Consider the following 19,749-nt stretch of genomic DNA (forward strand, 5'->3'; position numbering starts at 1 on the left):
AAGATTTCTAGTTTAGTTTGCTGGAAGGTTTTCCAAATGAGATCTTAATTGTCTGTTGAGTCAATGCATGCTTTCAATTGGAGGCACAGTTTCCTAATATAGACCATTACTCCATAACTTCCAAGAACACAACTGTCCTGGTTATGGGTTGAGAAATCTGGAAAGCCACTGAAAGTTGCACAGTTCCTATTGAAATGATCAATCAGGATTAAGGAGGTTAGAAATAAGCTTTTTAACTTTGGGGCATTTAAAGATGATTTGGTCGGCATGGGTTGTTCTTGCTCAAGAGCAGGCTAATCAATCAACAATAGCCATTAAGCATTCATTGCTGTCAGGCTGGATGGTTTGTTTCCTTCAAGCTCACATACATACATTTATTCTGTAACCTAACTATTATTCCAGACCAGCATATAAACTAATGAAAAAATATAGGAAATTATTCCTCAGGGTGGATACAGAACACCAGCACTAGCTGTTCCAGCATACACTTATGCAGGAGTTCACACAGTACTGCAACAAGTTCTGTGGCAGTTCTCATGCATCACAAGATGTGGCTCAAGCTCTTTGGATGTCGCTGCATATTTTTCATAGAATGCTCCAGTGCAGGGGTAAGGTAAAGGTAAAGGTACCCCTGCCCGAACGGGCCAGTCTTGACAGACTGTGGGGTTTGTGCGCCCATCTCACATTTATTGGCCGGGGGCCAGCGCTGTCCGGGGACACTTCCGGGTCACGTGGCCAGCGTGACATCGCTGCTCTGGCGAGCCAGAGCCGCACACGGAACGCCGTTTACCTTCCCGCTGGTAAGCGGTACCTATTTATCTACTTGCACCCGGGGGTGCTTTCGAACTGCTAGGTGGGCAGGCGCTGGGACCGAACAGCGGGAGCGCACCCCGCCGCGGGGATTCGAACCGCCGACCTTTCGATCGGCAAGCCCTAGGCGCTGAGGCTTTAGCCCACAGCGCCACCCGCGTCCCTTTTCCAGTGCAGGGGTAGGTAACATTTTTTCTGGCCCTTCCCCAACCCTCTAGTAGAGCCACGTGCTAGCAATGGTTGCGGTCAAAAGAATCCACTCTGGCACGCACAGGCTCTCATGTGCACACACAGACCCTTCTCCTTGACTAGTCCAAGATCAATCTGATGTCCATGGAGGAGGTGATTCATATCCCTATCCCCATCACTGTGCAGGACACTGCCACCACAGTCCTGTGCCCATTTTACTTTTCCCCTTCCCCTTTTTGCCACTGCCAAAATTGGTGAGGTCTTGGGAAGGTAGGAAAAATTGCTTGGAGAAACAGATCAGGCCCCCAAAACTGAGAATTAGCCACCCCTGCTCAAATGAAAGATGTAAAACAGCCTTCCTAAGAGCAGAAGGAACCTCCAGCTACAAGGCCTTCTGTGCTAACAATTCACTTTGACTGACCAAGCTTTATCTGAACCACCAAAACTCTTATCAAAACTTTTAATGTCTATCCTATCCTAAGAGGAGGGTTCTGGGTCTGTTAGTGGTGTGCAAACACGCCCTCCAACAGATCCAGGTCAAATGTACATGCATGAAATAAATACTGATCAAAGGAGCTGGTACTATGGGTGGGGTGGGGGTTAACCTGAGGATAGGATGATTACCTGGGAGTGTGATTTTTGTACCAACAGCCTTTCAAAAATATTACGTCTCCATTTCCACAGAAATTGAAGAACCTTGGTTGTAATCTAGTTGGTAAAACAAAAACATTTGCACCAAATAAAACATTAATAAACACAGCGTCAGAAATCTGAATGTTGAAAAAACACCACTACGGTGAAAAGTAATTGCATGCTGTCATTCAAGTCTGGGGTTACCCTCCTGATTTCCAATCTAAGACCACTTTGTTTCTTGGCACTACTCTACCCAAGAATGGGTTTCCATGACTACCACAATTATGAAAGCAAAGTCGGGAAGCTACAAAATCCACAATAAGGCACAATATTGTACGAAAATGGCTGATGTTGGAACCATGGATGGGGCCTGCATTTAGCTGCAGAGACTTAAAATGAAATGTGGGAGAAGGCAGACATTGCCCTGGTTCAAACATCACATTAAACCATAGTTTAAAATAAACTTTGGTTGAAAGTGAACCTGTAGTATACTGAAATTCTTTGCACTTTGCTCCCTCCCTCCCTCCCGCTGCTGGTATGTTGCCTGGAATAAACTCATAGTTTGGCCTAGCATTACATCTGAACCTGGGCTCCTGGTTGGTTTCTCTCCAAACAAACCATGGACACATCCACACCTCTGCTTGGTCCCACCGTTTTTCCCGGAGAAACCCACTGTTTAGCGCTAAATCGGGAGTAAACATCAATTGGGTTTTCTGCCTAGAAGTTATTGTCCAAATAGAAGAAAATGTGGCACTAAAGGATGTTCAGAGGAGGAGAAACCAAAGTTTGTTATTGGCTCACTGCACATGGTTAGTTTGGGGAAAACAAACCACAAATTCAGGTTAAGACATTATGTTAAGCCAAATCATGGATTGTTTATCAGCAGCATGACAGCAACTTTTATCTTTGGGCATAATTTTATATTTGGACTGGGTGTGTATTTATAATTGCTGGTTTTATTAAAGATGTGAGCTTTATAGGAGGTTTTGCATTCTATCCTACTTCATTATTGTCAGATTCCCCCCCCCCCCCGTTACTGTCACTGTGTAATATGCTTTGAGTGAGCTTTACTCATAAATGTGGACTATAACACTTTTAAAGAAATAATAATAAAGTTACTAAAGCTGTAATTTCACATCCTCTCACCATGAGACTAAGCCCCATGGAACTGAGTGAGACTTTCTACTGAATAGGCGTGTGTGCACTGCACCACAATCTAGCAACATCCTCTCCCCATCCCCCACTCTCTCTTACACACATGCACAGCATGTAGTGAGTTCCCTTTCCTGCAATCTAAGTGATGTAGCATCAGGAGAAGATGTTGCCCCAATCCAGGTGCACTAATGACAATCTTAGTCACTCATCAGAGACAATGCTGAACGCAGCCACTTCAACAATTCTTCCAAGATCCTAGGAGAGTACATTTCTCCAGCAGCACTGGAGTTCGAAGTGCGAGTCTCAGAGAAGATGAGATTATTAAATTTTGCAATGAAGCATCCTTCAGAGCATTTTCTAGCACAGAATAATGTCAATGTGAAAGCCGACAAACATGGAGTTGAAGGAGTGCCTTGCCAGAATGGGAGGGGGGAGTTTTACCACAATCCCTTTCAAGTGCTTCCAGGACACTGAGACTTGGGAAGATAACTTGACCAGTTCTGCAGCTCCACTGATTGGCTTTGCTGGATATGCTAGTAGAGGAACAAGGGTGGAGCATTCAGATACTCTTTAGATTAACTGTTTTTGCCTAAAGGAGAAGCCTTGCTGGGGTGAGCCTATTTATCTATTCTTGTGTGCACTTCTGAGAGTCTGTTGGTTCAATCTGCAGCAAAGGAGAAAGTCACAGGCCTTCCCTAGCTATGTGACCAGATTTGTACAAAGTCAGTAGTAACAAATTAATCTGGCACCAGAAGAATTGACAGCAGCTTATTACTTACTGTGTTAGGCACATGCAAAATATTTGGCAAAGTTTGACACTCAAGGTCTGCTGCAGGCCTTTGCTGCCTTGAATGGGAACATCCTGTCTGAATTCAAAGGGAACTCCAAGACTTTCTGCAAAATGATGAGGGATTCTGGGGCAACCTCTCAGTTTGCGCAGAAGGCTAGTGATACTGCAAACAGGGCAAGAGCCTCAGCTTGTGAGCTTGTCTTTGAGTTGTTCCTTAGCTTGCCTGTCTGAAAGCAATGCAAGTCCCAACGTAGCTGCAGCAGCTCTAAGTGGGGAAGCTTCCTAAGAGGGTGGCATGTGGACAGAAACGGATCAGGGTCAAATAGGGCCAGGCATGGCTCCTCCCCACAAGACCAATACAATGCTGTTCTCTATGCAAGTCTGACAGTGGGCAAGGAGGATTACCAAGAAACAGAGAGAAACCACCTGGCTCTCTCCAACTGCTTCTTCTGCTTAAATGGAGAAACAGGAAATCTGGGCCCTCAGTGGTGAGAATTAGATTGCCCAAATCTTCCCAGACAGCTGCTTTTAAGGATGTGGGGAGAACATAAAGTAAGAAGAGCCTGCTGGATCAGGCCAATGGCCCATCTAGTCCAGTAGCCTGTGGAAAGCACTCACACAGGACTGGAGAGCAAAAGCACTCTGTCCACTCCTGCGGTTTCCAGCAACTGGTACTCAGAAGCACACAGCCTCTGACTATAGAGGCAGAGCATTGCCACAATGGCTTGTGGCTACTTACAGCCTTTATCTCCATAAATTTGTCAAATCCTTTTTTAAGCCCTCCAAGTTGGTGCCTATAGTGGGTGCCATAGTTTAACTACGCACTGCATAAATTTTGTAGTTTATCAAGTTGTTTATTGGAAGCGCAGGGTTTGTTTAGGTCATAGAAAGGAGGGGCAAAGGAGTGTGCTCTGGCCTCGTTGCCCTGCTGTTAGATTTGCTCAGCTGCTTAGCTCTCCCTGACACTTTGTCAGCTGGGATTCTCTGCAGCTCATGGAAGTGGCTCCTGTTGTTTGGCTGCTCTAAATTCATATGCCTGGCTAGTTCCTCTCAGCTGCTGTTGCAGCCAATGAAGTCAGAGGGTGTGACTCATAGTTGCTCTTGATTCCAGGAGCAATAAATGGGATGGTTAGCCATAGTAACCAAACCTCATTCAGAAGCAGCAGGAACATCTAGAGTGCAGGAATAGAGACTGAACATCAACCCTCCAACCCCATGTCTCTGTTGCTGATGGAGCTTTTAAGAACTGCATCAGAGTATTATGAGTGGTCACCTGCTGCTGTTGCAGACTCTAGAATGTCTGATTGCTATTTCCTGCACTTGGCAGGTCTGAGGAACCAGCTACTAGTTATATTATTTGTTGATACCTGACTGCATTGGAAAGCTTATTATATCTAATCAATTGATACATACTTTAATGAACTGTACTGCCCATTTTATAATTAATTAAAAATGGTATAATGTTCAGATTTTCAATCTGAAATTGAAATGAATTATTTGTATTGTCATATTATGTTTTGAAATGAAATGGTATTGATTTTTGCACTGTATGAATGCACTTTTACTATGTACTGCTGCTATTGTGCTGTGGGTCACTTTGGGTTCACTGATGTTGAAAAAGCAATAGTGATAAATAACAATGATGATGAGTGGTTTCTGTTTGAAGCAAATCTTACTCATTTTCAAAATCCCACTTTGCATCAGAGGCCACCATACCACCCTACCCTACTTTATCCATGGATATCTACATCCATCTTTTTCACGGTCCAGTTTTTGCACCTTATGAAATAGAGACTCCTGCTGCAATATTTGTGTCAGTCTTTAACGTGCCACAAGACCTTACTGTTGCAACACAGTGACTCTCCCCAAAACAGTAAGTTCCAGATGCATTTCCCATCCTTACCGAGGTTATCATCGTCCAACCCATCTTCCTCCCATTGCTCTTCACTTGCTAGCAGTGGATTCCTTGCTTCACTCAGAGTTCTTGTTGGAAAAAAATGTCCATCGCCTTGACTGTGGAGACAAAGGCAACAAATTGGTAAAGGCACCCGGGCTCCATCCAGAAGAAAGAGGAAGGGAGAGAGGGGAGGAGAAGAAGGAGAAAGCAGATTCTGTTTCTACTTTTAACTACAAAACTATTCACAAAACACAGACTAGATCTAGGCTGCTGCTGTCCCCTGCATCAAAGGAAAGTCTGACAGCCTCTCCTGTCTTGTTCTGTAGTTTACTGTAGAGATCTTGCACTCTACTACTCTTAGGCTGGCAGCAGCTTCCTGTCTGCTTACCTGGATATCACAGGGAGGAACCAAAGTCTTTTTTTCTCTCCAAACACTTGTTGAAGATTTTTTTTAATGCCAAGATTAAATCCGTTTTTATCAGGGCCAGTAGGAAACACAGGAGCTGAAAAGGCCTCTGCAGACAAAAAAAAAAAAAAAGTGATTTGTTTATTACCATACTCTCCTTTACTGAACTTGATAGCTGAATGCCTATCGTTTTGGAAGTGAAAAGTGGCCACTGAAAAACAGTAGTGGTTTCTGCATACTCAGACGCATCCTTCCTGCACCTGAGGGCACCAGGTGTGTCTCCTTGAGTGACAGATTATAGAGACGAGCAACTTTGGGATTATCAACCCCTTGAACCATTCCACCACAGTTTCTCATCAGAATAACTTGTACCTGAGAACTTGTACATAAGTTTTCTTATTTCCTCTTCCCCCTCACGTCATTTTCATTTTGTGCCATGCATTTTTAGACAGTAAAACCTGGAGGCAGGTTCTGTCACATCTGTAATGATCTGTAAGCCACTCCAGTAGCCTTGAGTTTAAAAAAAAATCATGAAGAGCAGGATTACACTTTTAAAATAAAATAAAATAAAAAAATAAAGACTGTCACCAAGGTCCACTAATGAAGAGGTGAATGGAAGATAGACTGGAATCTACTGATAGATCTCTGGATGATCTGCAGTACTTCAGCAACAGTTTCTGACTTGCAATTGTTTAAAAATAGCAACAACAACAAGGTTTTTCATACGTATATTATAAACTACTTGAAATGAAGAAAGCTTGTGTTAACCAGGAGCAGATGTTTGTGTGAAAGGACTGTGAGCCCAACTCAGTTTCTAGGGCTGAGAATAAGTTCAGAAACACCCTGCTCCTTAAATTCTAACTGTATGCCTTTAAACTTGGTAAATCTTGAAGTTCCAGTAAAAAATGAAGCAGTACTGACAAACTGGAGGCCAGCTCACCCTTGCTCTAATGTATGGCCACCTGATATACTTCAAGCAGTCGTAGCACCTAATGTAAAGTCTCAGCTGAGGATCTCATATGAGAAGATGTCAGAGTAGGGATTTGAATGATGCACATCTGTCAAGAGAAAAGGTGTGGTTTTGTTCCACACCCTCCATTTCTCAAATCTGCCTGAGCAGCTGCAGAACATTTTCTGGAAAAAAACAGTCCTTTCAAAACCCATTACTGCCAACACCCTCTGCTCCTAACCAAAGAACTCTGCAGAGCAGGTGCAATAAATAGCTTACCCAATGTAGACCTGTTTTGGCTGACGAGCCAGCAATGGTAGCCAAAGAGGAAGAGGAGGCTAACAAAAAACATGATTGCCACAAAAAGGAGGAAAAGGATATGGAACTTGGCACGCCCATTGGTCAGCTCCTCCTGCAAACGAAAGCAAAGGAAAGCGAGCAGATTCACACATCTTTCCTACCAATCTTGCAGTTCCGGCTGTGGAAGAGCCATGGAGAGATGATGATAATACTATTCTTATTCTTCTTATGAAACAAACAGCAAAGAACAAGACTAAAACTGACCAGGCACTAAATTCAAAGCAATTAGAACCCCTACCAGTCCCAACAACCTCAGCCTGATCACCACAAAAATAATCAACCCCAAAATGGCCACAAAGCGCCACACACGCATACAGCGCACATCAGCTGCTGCCAGTTAGAGCTGAGCTAGATGCACCAGTGGTCTGACTCAAGATAAGGAAGACAGCCTGTTATTGCAATGAGATATATTCTCAGTTATTCTCCAGTAAAGAAGAATTTAAGAAAGAAAAACAAAATTACCAGGTCCAGGATATGACTGACATCCATAGGTAAAGGTAAAGGGACCCCTGACCATTAGGTCCAGTCGTGGCCGACTCTGGGGTTGTGGTGCTCATCTCGTTTTATTGGCCGAGGGAGGCGGCGTACAGCTTCCGGGTCGTGTGGCCAGCATGACTAAGCTGCTTCTGGCAAACCAGAGCAGCGCACGGAAACACCGTTTACCTTCCCGCCGGAGCAGTACCTATTTATCTACTTGCACTTTGATGTGCTTTTGAACTGCTAGGTTGGCAGGAGCAGGGACCGAGAAACGGGAGCTCAATATATATAGCTCAAACAGGAGCGCAATATAGCTCAAACGGGAGCCTATATGTGAAAAGACCAGTAAATCTTTTGTCAGCTAGCAGATCTTACTTGTGCCTAATTAGAAGACCACTTGATTTGGGCTTCATATATTGGAGTCAGACCACTGAACACAGGATTGTTTGCTCTAAAGGAAGAGGCTCTCTCCAGGGATTTCAGAAAGTGGTTTTACCACCTGAAGATGCTAAGGATGGAACATGGATCCTTTTGCATGGAAACAAACATGTGTTTCCAGCTGAGCTATGGTCACTGCTTTAATATTAGAACCCAGAGTGTTTTAAAACAACCAATACATAGAAAGCAGTCAGGTTCAAAAACTTACTGTCCAATACTTGATGAAATACTTGAAGACTGTTGCAGCTATGTACAAGCAGTACAAAAGAGAATATGCTAAAAATAGCAGGAAGAATTTGTAGTTAGAAAATCCAATGCAGTTGTTTACCCTAGAGAGCAAAGGAGGAGGAAAAAAGCCACGTTAAGCACAATGGGGCTGGGAGCAAAGTGAAAGCAGTTATAAAAGCACTCTTATTTCCTTGATGGAGCATAACTGCAGAGTGCCATCAGCGTCATGACCAGCTATAAGAAGGAACATAAGAAGAGTCTGCAGGGTGAGGCTGATGCCCTTCTGGTTCCGCATCCCGTTCTCATAGTGGACAACCAGGTGCCCCAAAGGAAACCCACAAGCAGGACCAGAGCGCAAGAGCACTCTGCCCTCCTGTGGTTTCCAGCAACTGGTATTTTGGAAACATTGCTGCCTTCAACTGTGGAGCCAGAGCATAGCCTCCTCCATGAATTTGTCTCATCCTCTTTTAAAGCCATCCAAGTTGGTGGTCATCACTGCCTTCTGGGGAAGTAAGTTCCATCTCAGCACTTGGGCATAATCTCAGTCTCATTTACTTTCATATTCCAACTTTTATATTCCACAGAAAACACAAGCCATCTATTTATTAAGGCTGAAAGACCTAAGAAACAACACAACTTGATTTTTTCATTCCCAGGGTGCCACAGACACTCAATTCAAATTTGGTTTAAAATGTGCTCCAGACTGGGGAGTGTTCAACCAAAAGATCCTGCTTTCCTATTAAAACAAACAAACAAACAAACAAAAAACTGGGTTAGCAATTTCCCATAGTCAATAACACTGGGAAACCTTTTATCCTGGTGCACAGGAGACATGAATTTCCACTGAATAGTAATTTCAAATACTTTCCCCCACTGGCTGTCATATCCCACTATACTTGGTACAGGAGTCTATGGCATTTATGTATTCAGGTAATAACAGTTGGTCAGTTTGAAGCACTAAGACACACAGGCAACACTTGGTCTTTGCTAGTCATTAGAACATCTGTCCTCAAAGGATCCCAGCTATTGCCAAAGGCTTTTCTACAGTAGCCTCCTGTAACCTGGTGCACCACAGATGTTTAGAACTACAACAACCATTAGCCCCAGCATCCATGCTGACTGTGGCTGAAGAGAGTTGTAGTCCAAAACATCTGGAGGACATGAGAAAGATAGAATTCAAGGGGTGCCACTCACCATGGGCAATGATGATCCATTTTTAATACACACCTGTAAAAAGGAAAAAAAGATCAGGACACCATGAAGGGGAACACCAAAAGAACAGAAATAATACTATCTTTGGTTTTTTCGTGTTATCTTTTTAAATTAAAAACTGTATACTGAGAATTTATAACTGCCTGACTGTGTGTGGTTTTGTGCACTTCCTGGGGGGGGCAGGGTTTAAACAAAAAAGAAACTCTTTATAAAGACTTGAGGAATGAGGTTATCACCCCTCTTTTATCATCCATTCTGGGCCACCCAGTCACTGCCACAGTGTCCTTTCTCTTGGAAGATCAAGATTTATTTTATATACTGTTATTGACTTTTTATTTTCATTTTTTGTATATCGTATTGTTGTTTTATTGCTATGGCTCATGGCTGATGCAAATATTCATTCATTCATTCAAAAACAAACAGGTGTGGGTGCAGGGATATGCATGCACTGTCAGTACATAACTGGTAAAATAGACTCAACAAAATAGAAGGTGGGCACAAACACAAAAGGGAACACTTGCTGGTATCAACAGAAAAGACTGAAGTTCTTCCTCATACACAAATTCAAATATGTGTGAGTGTGGACTACTCTGGTCAAATGGGAGGAAAGTGGATTAATAGTAAAATGATGCCCAAATGTAGACAAGCCTATGACTGCCGTATCTTTCTCCTTGAAGCATCAAGAGCTACCTTTCTTCTTCATGAGTGGAGTTATAGTGATGCAAATCATTCTGGTAAACTTACATGGCACAAACCGAACAGTGATGGCAGCGGTCAGGTTTGATGAGCTGGCATCTATCACAGAATCGAATAGCTGCAAAGAAGCACACCCCATAATACTTTCATTAGCCATAATGGGAGTGAGCAAATCTCACTCTGAATAGGCAGCTTTAAGCAAGACCATTTCCTCTGATAATACTGCCTGATTTTACAAGCTTGATCGTTGCTTTGAAATGCATAAAATAAATGCTATTTGTTATTAACAATCCTATGAAATTGGAAGCATGAATATGAAGACAAGCAAGGCATTAACAATAGCTTGAAAGATTTAAACACTTCAGTAAAGAGCAAACATTAGATACAAAATATGTTTGCGATGGGGTTTTGCATGTTTCACAAGCGTAAACCACATTTGGCTTTAGACCACCTGGTTGAACTAGACTTCATGAATGACTTCTTTTTGCTTACTGCAAATCAAAGTCCTACTATTAAAAGCAACCAGTTCTGAGCTGGAAGTTCTTGTTAGATTCTAGGAACAGAGAAGTATAAAATTCTGATGTGAGTAGTCTAAAATTAGCCATGTATATGGCCATGATGTCCCGCACTGTGCTGGATGCAATTAATTTTTTTTCAAGTTTAACAGGAGCACTTGTCAACCTGGTGCCCTCCAGAGGTTTTAGAATACAACTCCCATCAGCCCCAGTCAGCATGGGCATACTGGCTGGCATTGATGGGAGTTGTAGTCCAAAACATCTGGGGGTGACTATCTATGGAATCTAATTGTGACCAGTGGTGGTTCGAATCCCCACTCGGTCATGAAGCTCACTGGGTGAACCTTAGGCCAGTCACAACTTTTCAGCCTACCTCACACATAACGATAAAATAGAGGGAGAAATGTGTATGCCACATTGTGCTCCTCGAAGAAAAAAGTTGGGATATAAATATATATATAAAGAAACAAAACCATGGGGCCTTCCTGAAGAGAGTGTAGTGCATACTCTACCATTGGACTTCTGATGTTTTAATAGCACAATTCAGGTCTGAAATCCAGTTAGATCTCTGAATGTATACAGCAGCTGGAGACTGAAGCAGCATATGGTAACAAAGCATTGAGCCACTTTCTTACAAATCAAGAACATCTTTAAGGGATTTCCTCTCTAATGCAAAGACTGACAGAGAAAGTTAAAAGGAAATCCTTTTAAACTAATATGATTCCCTCTGCATTAAGGTTCTTAAGGTCAAAAGGGCAAGGACATGTTTCATGAGGTGGGTTGCTGGTGTGTGCCGCTTAAGAGTGATGAGGTGGACATTTCAAAGGCTGTCTGTGCAGCTGACCTCCATTCCCTGCTCTCGTGTACACAGGCAATTTCCGTGCCATTTCAGCAAGGATCTGCCTCTGTCCCTCTGGTCTCTCTTCATTCTCATAGCGCTCCTTGTCAGCATAAGACATGTGGAACTGGAAGAAGAAGAGGATTATATTTATTTAAGACATTTATATACCACTTAGTCATTTGCATTTCTAAGTGGTAAACAAGAGACAAAGCCCCCAAAGAGATTGCATAAAATATGGGAAGGTGCTAAATTGAACACCTTGACTGGGCTTGCACAATTGCTACATCTAAAGCGCTACAGAGCTGAGTGACTTTATCCCCAAAATGCAGTGCAACACACTCACAGCATGCTACCAAGTGCTTCAGGGGTGGTGTGTGTGTGTGTGGGTGTGTGTGTGTGTGTGTGGGGGTGTCATTCAGCACTTCTGGCACAGTTAGCCTTGGGGCCACCTGAAATAACTGCTGGACAGTTCACCAAGAAGGTGATGCCGGCAGCAAAGTAGTTCTTCTCCACTGCCTTCAGCACCACTTCTCAGGCAGAGTTGTATGAACGAGTAAGCGTTTGGTCATCTTTGGAGCAAGTTTTCCACCATCTGCCACAACTCAGTAAACCATGGTGCAGTGCGGGCCCTGCAGCACTGGAGTGATGGTATTGACAGACCAAGGCCTTGACAGGGTCACTGGCTCTGTCCACAGGGAAATCCCCCAGAACAGCCAGGAACCTATCTGGCTCCATTAGTCTTTGGAGACAGACCATCCAGAGTCATTCCCAACCATTAATGGTTTGGCTGTTGTCAGAAGTCTAAACTTTGCCAGGAAAAAGTCAGACTGTGACAACAGGGTTATGGCCACTCCTCTCTCCACTAAGGAAAAAGACTAAACCAAGGGTATGCCCTGTATCTAGCACACTTACATGGTCGCCATGGAGTCCACACAGGTTTCAACCAACTTGTTATAATAACACAACTATAACTAACTTTATAGAGGCATGCTACTATAATATACAGTCATACCTCGGGTTGAAGTTGCTTCAGGTTGAGCGTTACTTCTGGGTTTTGCCGTTTGCGCATGCGCAGACGCATTCTGCTCTGGATGTGAATGTGGCTCCGGAACGGATCCCATTCGCATCCAGAGGTACCACTGTAGTTAGTTATGTGATAGTAACGTAAGCTACTACAGACAAAGAGTCATTTGACCGAATCACATTGGGATGATTACAATTAGTATCAATAAATGTGATTCCAGCACTTGTTAGATTTTTGTCTCTTCCTGTTCTGATGGGTTTTTTTAAAGGATCTTGTAACATACCTAATCATCTCATGCTGCACCTCTCTCTCCCCCCCCCACTCTCACACCCCCACCCAGGGTTGATCTGTTTGCTCTCAGGCTACTGTGGGGGCAGCAGGTGGCTCTGGCCAGGTGTGTTGCCTGAGTTTGGCTAGTCATTCTTAAGGCTGAAGAGGGTGAGGCAGCAGAACTAACTCTTGATTCAACTGTTTCCTTTGCTGCTCCAGAGCATCCCTGCTTTTTTTTACCTTTTTGTCCGGTTGCTGTGGAAGAGTAAATATAGACTTCCAATACGTCCATATGAAGAACAGGAAGATCACATGGAATATGGTGAGGTAGGCCACTAAAGGAGAAAAAGAGCAATCAGGAAGACATAAAGGGGCACTGATTCCCCCCATCCTCTTTGTTTTAATGCTTGGCTTCCAAGACAGCCTAGTCTTCAGGGAGATGAATAAATGAAAAAGCATGAACTCTCCCTCAAGTTAGGTGACTGACAGGGAAATATTTATCTGTTCTACAAGAAAGCAAGATATACCTAGTGGAGATATTGGCCTGTGCAAATGACAAAGGACGCTAAAGGTCAAAGTACACATGATGGTGTTAAACAACATGGCTTAACGCTGCATGAAGCTTCCTTCACCCCTCAACTGAAAATGCGTAAACAGCCACATACCTTTTTCTATGGAACTGGTCACAGTCACTGAAAGAGAAGAGGAAGACGGAAATGATATACAATGAAATGAAAAAGATGTTTAAGGTAACTTTTGTTTTTTTAAAAAACAAAAGCTTTTCTTTTAGGAATTATAGGATTGGAGTTACCTAAACAATATAAATATTCATTTATGTATGCAACCACTGCTAAAAGAATGGTATTTGCCCAAAGATGGAAGGAGGAAGATCAAAAGAAGAATGGCTACAGAAACTAACAAAATATTCAGAAATGGTGAAACTTACTGGAAGAATAAGAAATCAAGATAACAAAGTCTTGAAGGGGGAATGGAAATCATTTATTGAATATTTACAAACCCATCATAAACAAATTAAGACATTAGCAGGATTAATGTAAAAATGTGCAGTACTGAAAACATACATGAAATGGATGGAAATAAAATATAAGATAGATTTATATTGGGATATGTAGGAAAATAAATATAAGGAACCACAGAAAGGGGGAGGGAAGTCAAAATATGATATATAAAGATGATTCTGTTTGAAATGTTTATTTTTCATAAATGAAATTATAAATAAATAAATATCACCTCTAGCGCAGGGAATAGACTTAGTTTTATTCTATTCTCTGTAAAGCTTTTAATTACAGTGGTACCTTGGGTTATATACGCTTCAGGTTACAGACTCCGCTAACCCAGAAATAGTACCTTGGGTTAAGAACTTTGCTTCAGGATGAGAACAGAAATCGTGCTCCGGCGGCGCGGCGGTAGCTGGAGGCCCCATTAGCTAAAGTGGTGCTTCAGGTTAAGAACAGTTTCAGGTTCAGAACGGACCTCCGGAATGAATTAAGTACTTAACCCGAGGTACCACTGTATTTCATTTTATAATGCATATAAAACAGAGAGAACAATTATAACAAGGGAATGTACATAGTGGCGTGCATGCAAACCTGTACCACAATAATTAACATTAACATAACGTAACGTAAAAAAAAGAAAGGAAGAGAAAGACATGTTTTACACAATATGCAGAACATTCTGAGGTGGTTCCTAACATTTCATGCACCTTTTAGAAATCCCATACATAATGGGGATTACAATTATTCTCCATGAATGTGAAGTCCTGTGCTGCTTAGGATGCTAAATTATATTTTATATATATAGTCTTTCCGCTCTTAAATAGTAGGTATCTTATCAATAAATCTTTGCATGCCTCACAGTGTTTGCACCGATCTCCTTTGCTGAATTGCTTCTGGATATATTTTTCTATATTTACTCTTTATTCTGGGCATTTGACACTCAAGAGGCATCTTTTTAGGGCCCACCTTATTTTGTGATTGTAAGTTGTTTTAAACTGTTTTTAATATTGTGTTTTATTTGTATTTACAACATTCATTTATGTTGTAACCCGCCCTGGGATTTGGGGTGAAGGTTAGCTAATAAATAATATATACACACATATATACATATAATAGGCTCAGGCTGAATGTGGCTGAAAGCTTATGCCCATGATGTCCTAATGCATTTATGTCCTAATGCACTTGTTAATCTATAAGACACCACAAGATTCTAGTTAATTTTTGCTGCAAGAGACAAACACTGTTACCCTTCTGGAAATTAAAATACTGTTAAATCCAAGGGTTGTGATTCACTGAGGATTACCCAGCTTGAACCCTCCATTTATGATTATCCCTACAGCCCCCATGACTTCTCAAAAAACTGCCTCCCCCCTGAGATAAACTTACATGAAGTAGTGTTGACATTTGCTAGCTGAATGGTAATAAAGTTGACCTTATCGTGATGCCATGTTTCCTCAAATGAACAAAATAGGAATGGCTATTTCCATTCCTAAATAGCTTTGGCTATTTCCAAATGCAGCGACTACAGTCCAGTCTTATTTCTCACCACTAAATAGAAATTATGTTCTGAAAGAAGTCAGTTCCTGCCTGACTGTGTGAATGATGAGCTAATAAATATCCGCGGAAGGATGAAAGGGTATGTGATAGTAGATGAACATGATCTACTATTCATTTTTAACATCAGTTCCACTTTAACACCAGACCACATTCACCAAGGTCAAAAGATCTCACCCCTAAGCCCTTAACCTTGATCCCCACGCTCCCAATTTCAATCAATAAGGTTCAAATGAATCGGACAGAGCTGTGAGAGCAGCTCTGCTGCCACTATGGCTTAAACTATGGAACAGACTAATGTAGTGCTTCTGTTTGCAAGGGATTGTACGTGCTCCATCCAGGGCTCCACCTGGCCTGTGGTTAGACTTATGGAAAAACCTTCTGCCTGGGACTGAGAGTGAAGAAGTTCCTCCCTGGTGCATAGTTAAACTATGGAACTTGTGCACACATGAGTCAGTGATGGTCATAAACTTGGATGGATTTCAAAGAGGATTAGACAAATTCATGGAGGACAAGGCTATCAATGGCTACCAGTCACAATGGCTATGTACTGCCTCCACAGTTGGAGTCAGTAATGCTTCTGAATGCCAGTTGCTGGAAACCACAGGAGGGGAGAGTTCTCTTGTACTCATGTTCTGCTTGCTGGTTTCCTACAGGTATCTGGTTGGCCACTGTAAGAACAGGATGCTAGACCAGATGGGCCAATAGCCGGATCTAGCAGGCTCTTTTATGTTCTTGAGGATGCTGCCAACTGGGAGGGGCGAGGGTGCAGTGAGATTAAGGGCCACTATCTGAACGATAATCTTGGTCATTTGATTGCCCTTTTTACCCACTGCTGTCTTTTTTTTATTTGTATATATTGCTTGCTTTATGTTGCTATGGCCGTTGGCTAATGCAAATAAAGTTTATCTATCTATATATCAACTGGGAGGGGGCTGCTGCTCAGCAACCTCTTCTGATTAATTCTTTTGAATTTTGTGAGTTGGTATTGGCGTCAATACAACCATTAATTGCTTACTGAATTGTTTATTTTTACTATACTTATATGCTATTGTGTATTGCTGATTATACTAATGAAAATGTTATTTTCTCATTTTAACGCTTTATTATTTTGCACTCAACGTTGCTGTTGGCAAAACAGCATACAAATATCACATAAACTCAAAATTAAAAAACCAACCAAATGACCAAATGGTTGCCGATACTGCTCTCAAAAACTTGCTGGTGATGGAAAGATTCACCACCCAGCCAAATCACACTCATATTTATCTGGATGATATTGTTCCACATAGAGGTGAAAGCAAAGACAACAGCAGCTGTTAACACAAGCACATTTGATTTGTTTCAAGAGTACTTATTTCCAAGTAAGTACGTCAGGAAAGGAAGCTTAGGTAGAACGGTGAAATTACACCCCATCCAGTTTATCAAGTTTCAGGTGCTGCACCACAAAAAACACTCCAGTAAAACCTGCCTTTATAATCCCATTCTTACAAAAATAATGCTTGAACTGAGGGGGGATTTACCAGTGATGGTTCTCACTTCTTTCTGTATTGGAGGGTTGCAAATAAGGATGTGGATTAAACCATTTACAGTGCTTTTTCCGGGGGTACTCAAGGGTACACAGTACCAACATCTCCCCCCCCCCCATATTTAAAGAGTGGCACTTACTGTAACAACTTCATGGTGAGTTCTGGCACCTTTTCTTTCTTTTTTTAAAGAAGCACTGCCCTTACCCACACCTATCATTTGTGGATTGATTTTTTTTTTTATCATGCTACATATGTTAATTGGGAAAAAGGGTGAAATGGTTGCTCTCAAATTGGCTTACAAATGCCGGAATATATGTGTCAGAATATATATGCTTTTGATGATTGTTTTCTTGTGTAGTGATCACCGTATGTAGCTTTTTTGCTTTTCACTTCCTTCTGACTTCATTTCCTTCTAATTCCACCCCCACATGTATATATATATATTGTTATAGTTTGGGGGGGTCAGTATGGGTGATACCCATTGGTTCCTTCAAAACCTGTGATGCTGTGTAGGTGATGGCAGACTCTACAGTGGTACCTCAGTTTTCGAACGTAATCCATTCCGAAGACCGTTCGACTTCTGAAACATTCACAAACCGAGGTGCAAAGGGCTGGCTGCAAAGTCAATGGAGAAAACTGAAATAAGGCTCAGCAGAAGCCGTTCGACTTCCAAGGCACATTTGAAAACAGAAGCATTTACTTTCGGGTTTTCAGTGTTGGAAACCGAAATGTTCGACTTCCAAGATGTTAAAAAACCAAGGTACCACTGTATGAGCTGAAACCAGCCAAACCTTTCAGCCACTTCTGTACTGGCATTTACATTAGGAAGAGGCTGCCACATTGTCACAGAGACAAATGAGGCTAACCCCCCATACACAGTTGGAAGCAGCATCACTTTGTAAAGTGGAAGAACAAGAGGTTTTGAGGGTAAGATCTGGCTGATTCTAACAAGCTGGACACAGAGAGACATATCTGCTTTGTGCTGGATCCAAATTATGAGCTTGAGAATCTCCCTGGGACCAGAATGGGGAAACAAGATCTGTTGGGCTGTTAATGCTGTGAGCCCTTCCATCCTATGTGCTGGTGGCATATATGGGTAAATAAAACCATATACAGTGGTACCTCTAGATGTGAACGGGATCCATTCTGGAGCCCTGTTCACATCTAGAAGCAAATGTAACCAGCGATGGCATGTCTGCATGCGTCGCTTTTCACCGCTTCTGCGCATGACACCATTTTGAGCGTCTGCGCGTGCGCAAGCGGCGAAACCCAGAAGTAATGCGCTCTGTTACTTCCGGGTTGCCGCGGAGTGCAACTCGAACGCGCTCATCCCAAAGCACATTCAACCCGAGGTATGACTGTATTCTAAAGACATCGCCATCTCCATTGACTCATTCCAAGGAAACCAGTGTCTGGGTTAGTGCTGGAATCCCATGAGTCTCTCACCACTTGGAAATCTGGATTCATGCAAAAATACATAACTGCAATTCAGGATAATACTTCACGCATATGATGAGGTGGACTAAAGCTCACTAACACTTATGCTACCATAGTTCTTTTAGGTGTCACGAGATTCTTTGCTGAGCCACCTGTCCTTATGTGTGTCTTCTCCCATTCAAATCACATACTCCCGCTACCACTATAACCACTCACCAGGGAATGAGGATCCCAGACATGTATTCCTGCCCTCAGAGCCATACACACAACTGCTGGTTTTGTCTTCCTTCCACAACTGCCCCGAACTGTGAACAATGAGGCAATATTCATCCACCACAGGTCAACTTAAGAGCATTAAAAAAGCCTACAGGATCAAGCCAATAGCCCATCTAGCCCAGTCTAGTCTCACACTGACCACCCAAATGCCTGTGGAAAACTGCCTCTTGTGGGAGCAAGTTCTATAGTTTAACTACAGTGGTGCCTCGCAAGACGAAATTAATCCGTTCCGCGAGTCTCTTCGTCTTGCGGTTTTTTCATCTTGCAAAGCACGGCTATTAGCGGCTTAGCGGCTATTAACGGCTTAGCAGCTTTAAGAAAAAGGAAACAAACTCCCAAGAACTCGCAAGACGTTTTGTCTTGCATAGCAAGCCCATAGGGAAATTCGTCTTGTGGAACAACTCAAAAAACGGAAAACTCTTTCGTCTTGCGCGTTTTTCGTCTTGCGAGACATTCGTCTTGCGAGGTACCACTGTATGTGTTGTGTGAATAAGTTCTTCATTTTATCTGTACCTGAATCTTCAAACCTTCAGCTTCACTGGATGTCCACGACTTCTAGTTTTAAACTTATACTCTTAAGACTTTGCTATCAGCAAGGGAGGTACTTTTCTGTGATTACATAGACACACAGAAAAAGAATTTGGAACTACCACGAAATCTGGCATGGATGTTATACTGTGCTTTAAGGATGTTCTCATGCCATGTTAGAATATATGCATATACATGTCTGAAGGAGATCTCAATGCACTCTTTACACAGCAGCAACCACAACTGGAAGTGTGCACATCCTTCTTTTCAGGTTATAGCTGCACACATCTTTTGCTCCTAGGGTTGCTTTCATAACTGAAGCACAGTAAACAGTACTGCGTACGAACTTTACCTTTAAAGCACATTCATTCTTTCCCTGAAATAATTCTAGGCCCTGTTGGTCAGAGTTACACTTCTCAGAAGCTCTTAATGAAAGATGGCAGGATTCAATAAAAGATGCTGCAAGGGTCAGGCAGGAAGTCAAGCAGGTTATATGTCATTTTAAAATGCCATTCC

The 19,749-nt window shown here is 42.4% G+C and overlaps 1 protein-coding gene across 1 annotated transcript in view; it reads right to left on the reverse strand.

The window, feature by feature from the left end:
* Positions 1-19,749, reverse strand: part of ZDHHC15 (zDHHC palmitoyltransferase 15) — a 37,677-nt gene that overhangs the window by 6,753 nt on the left and 11,175 nt on the right. The window contains exons 2-11 of the mRNA XM_082208279.1: positions 13,556-13,582; positions 13,131-13,225; positions 11,600-11,720; positions 10,289-10,358; positions 9,527-9,559; positions 8,313-8,433; positions 7,109-7,241; positions 5,863-5,989; positions 5,481-5,590; positions 1,624-1,707 (exon numbers count right to left, since the gene is read on the reverse strand). Coding sequence (XP_082064405.1) covers positions 1,664-1,707; positions 5,481-5,590; positions 5,863-5,989; positions 7,109-7,241; positions 8,313-8,433; positions 9,527-9,559; positions 10,289-10,358; positions 11,600-11,720; positions 13,131-13,225; positions 13,556-13,582 — 881 coding nt within the window. The 3' untranslated portion in view covers positions 1,624-1,663. The remainder of the gene's footprint in view (positions 1-1,623; positions 1,708-5,480; positions 5,591-5,862; positions 5,990-7,108; positions 7,242-8,312; positions 8,434-9,526; positions 9,560-10,288; positions 10,359-11,599; positions 11,721-13,130; positions 13,226-13,555; positions 13,583-19,749) is intronic.

The sequence above is a fragment of the Podarcis vaucheri genome (genome assembly GCF_965113315.1).
Source record: "Podarcis vaucheri genome assembly, chromosome: Z".
Taxonomy (NCBI): domain Eukaryota; kingdom Metazoa; phylum Chordata; class Lepidosauria; order Squamata; family Lacertidae; genus Podarcis; species Podarcis vaucheri.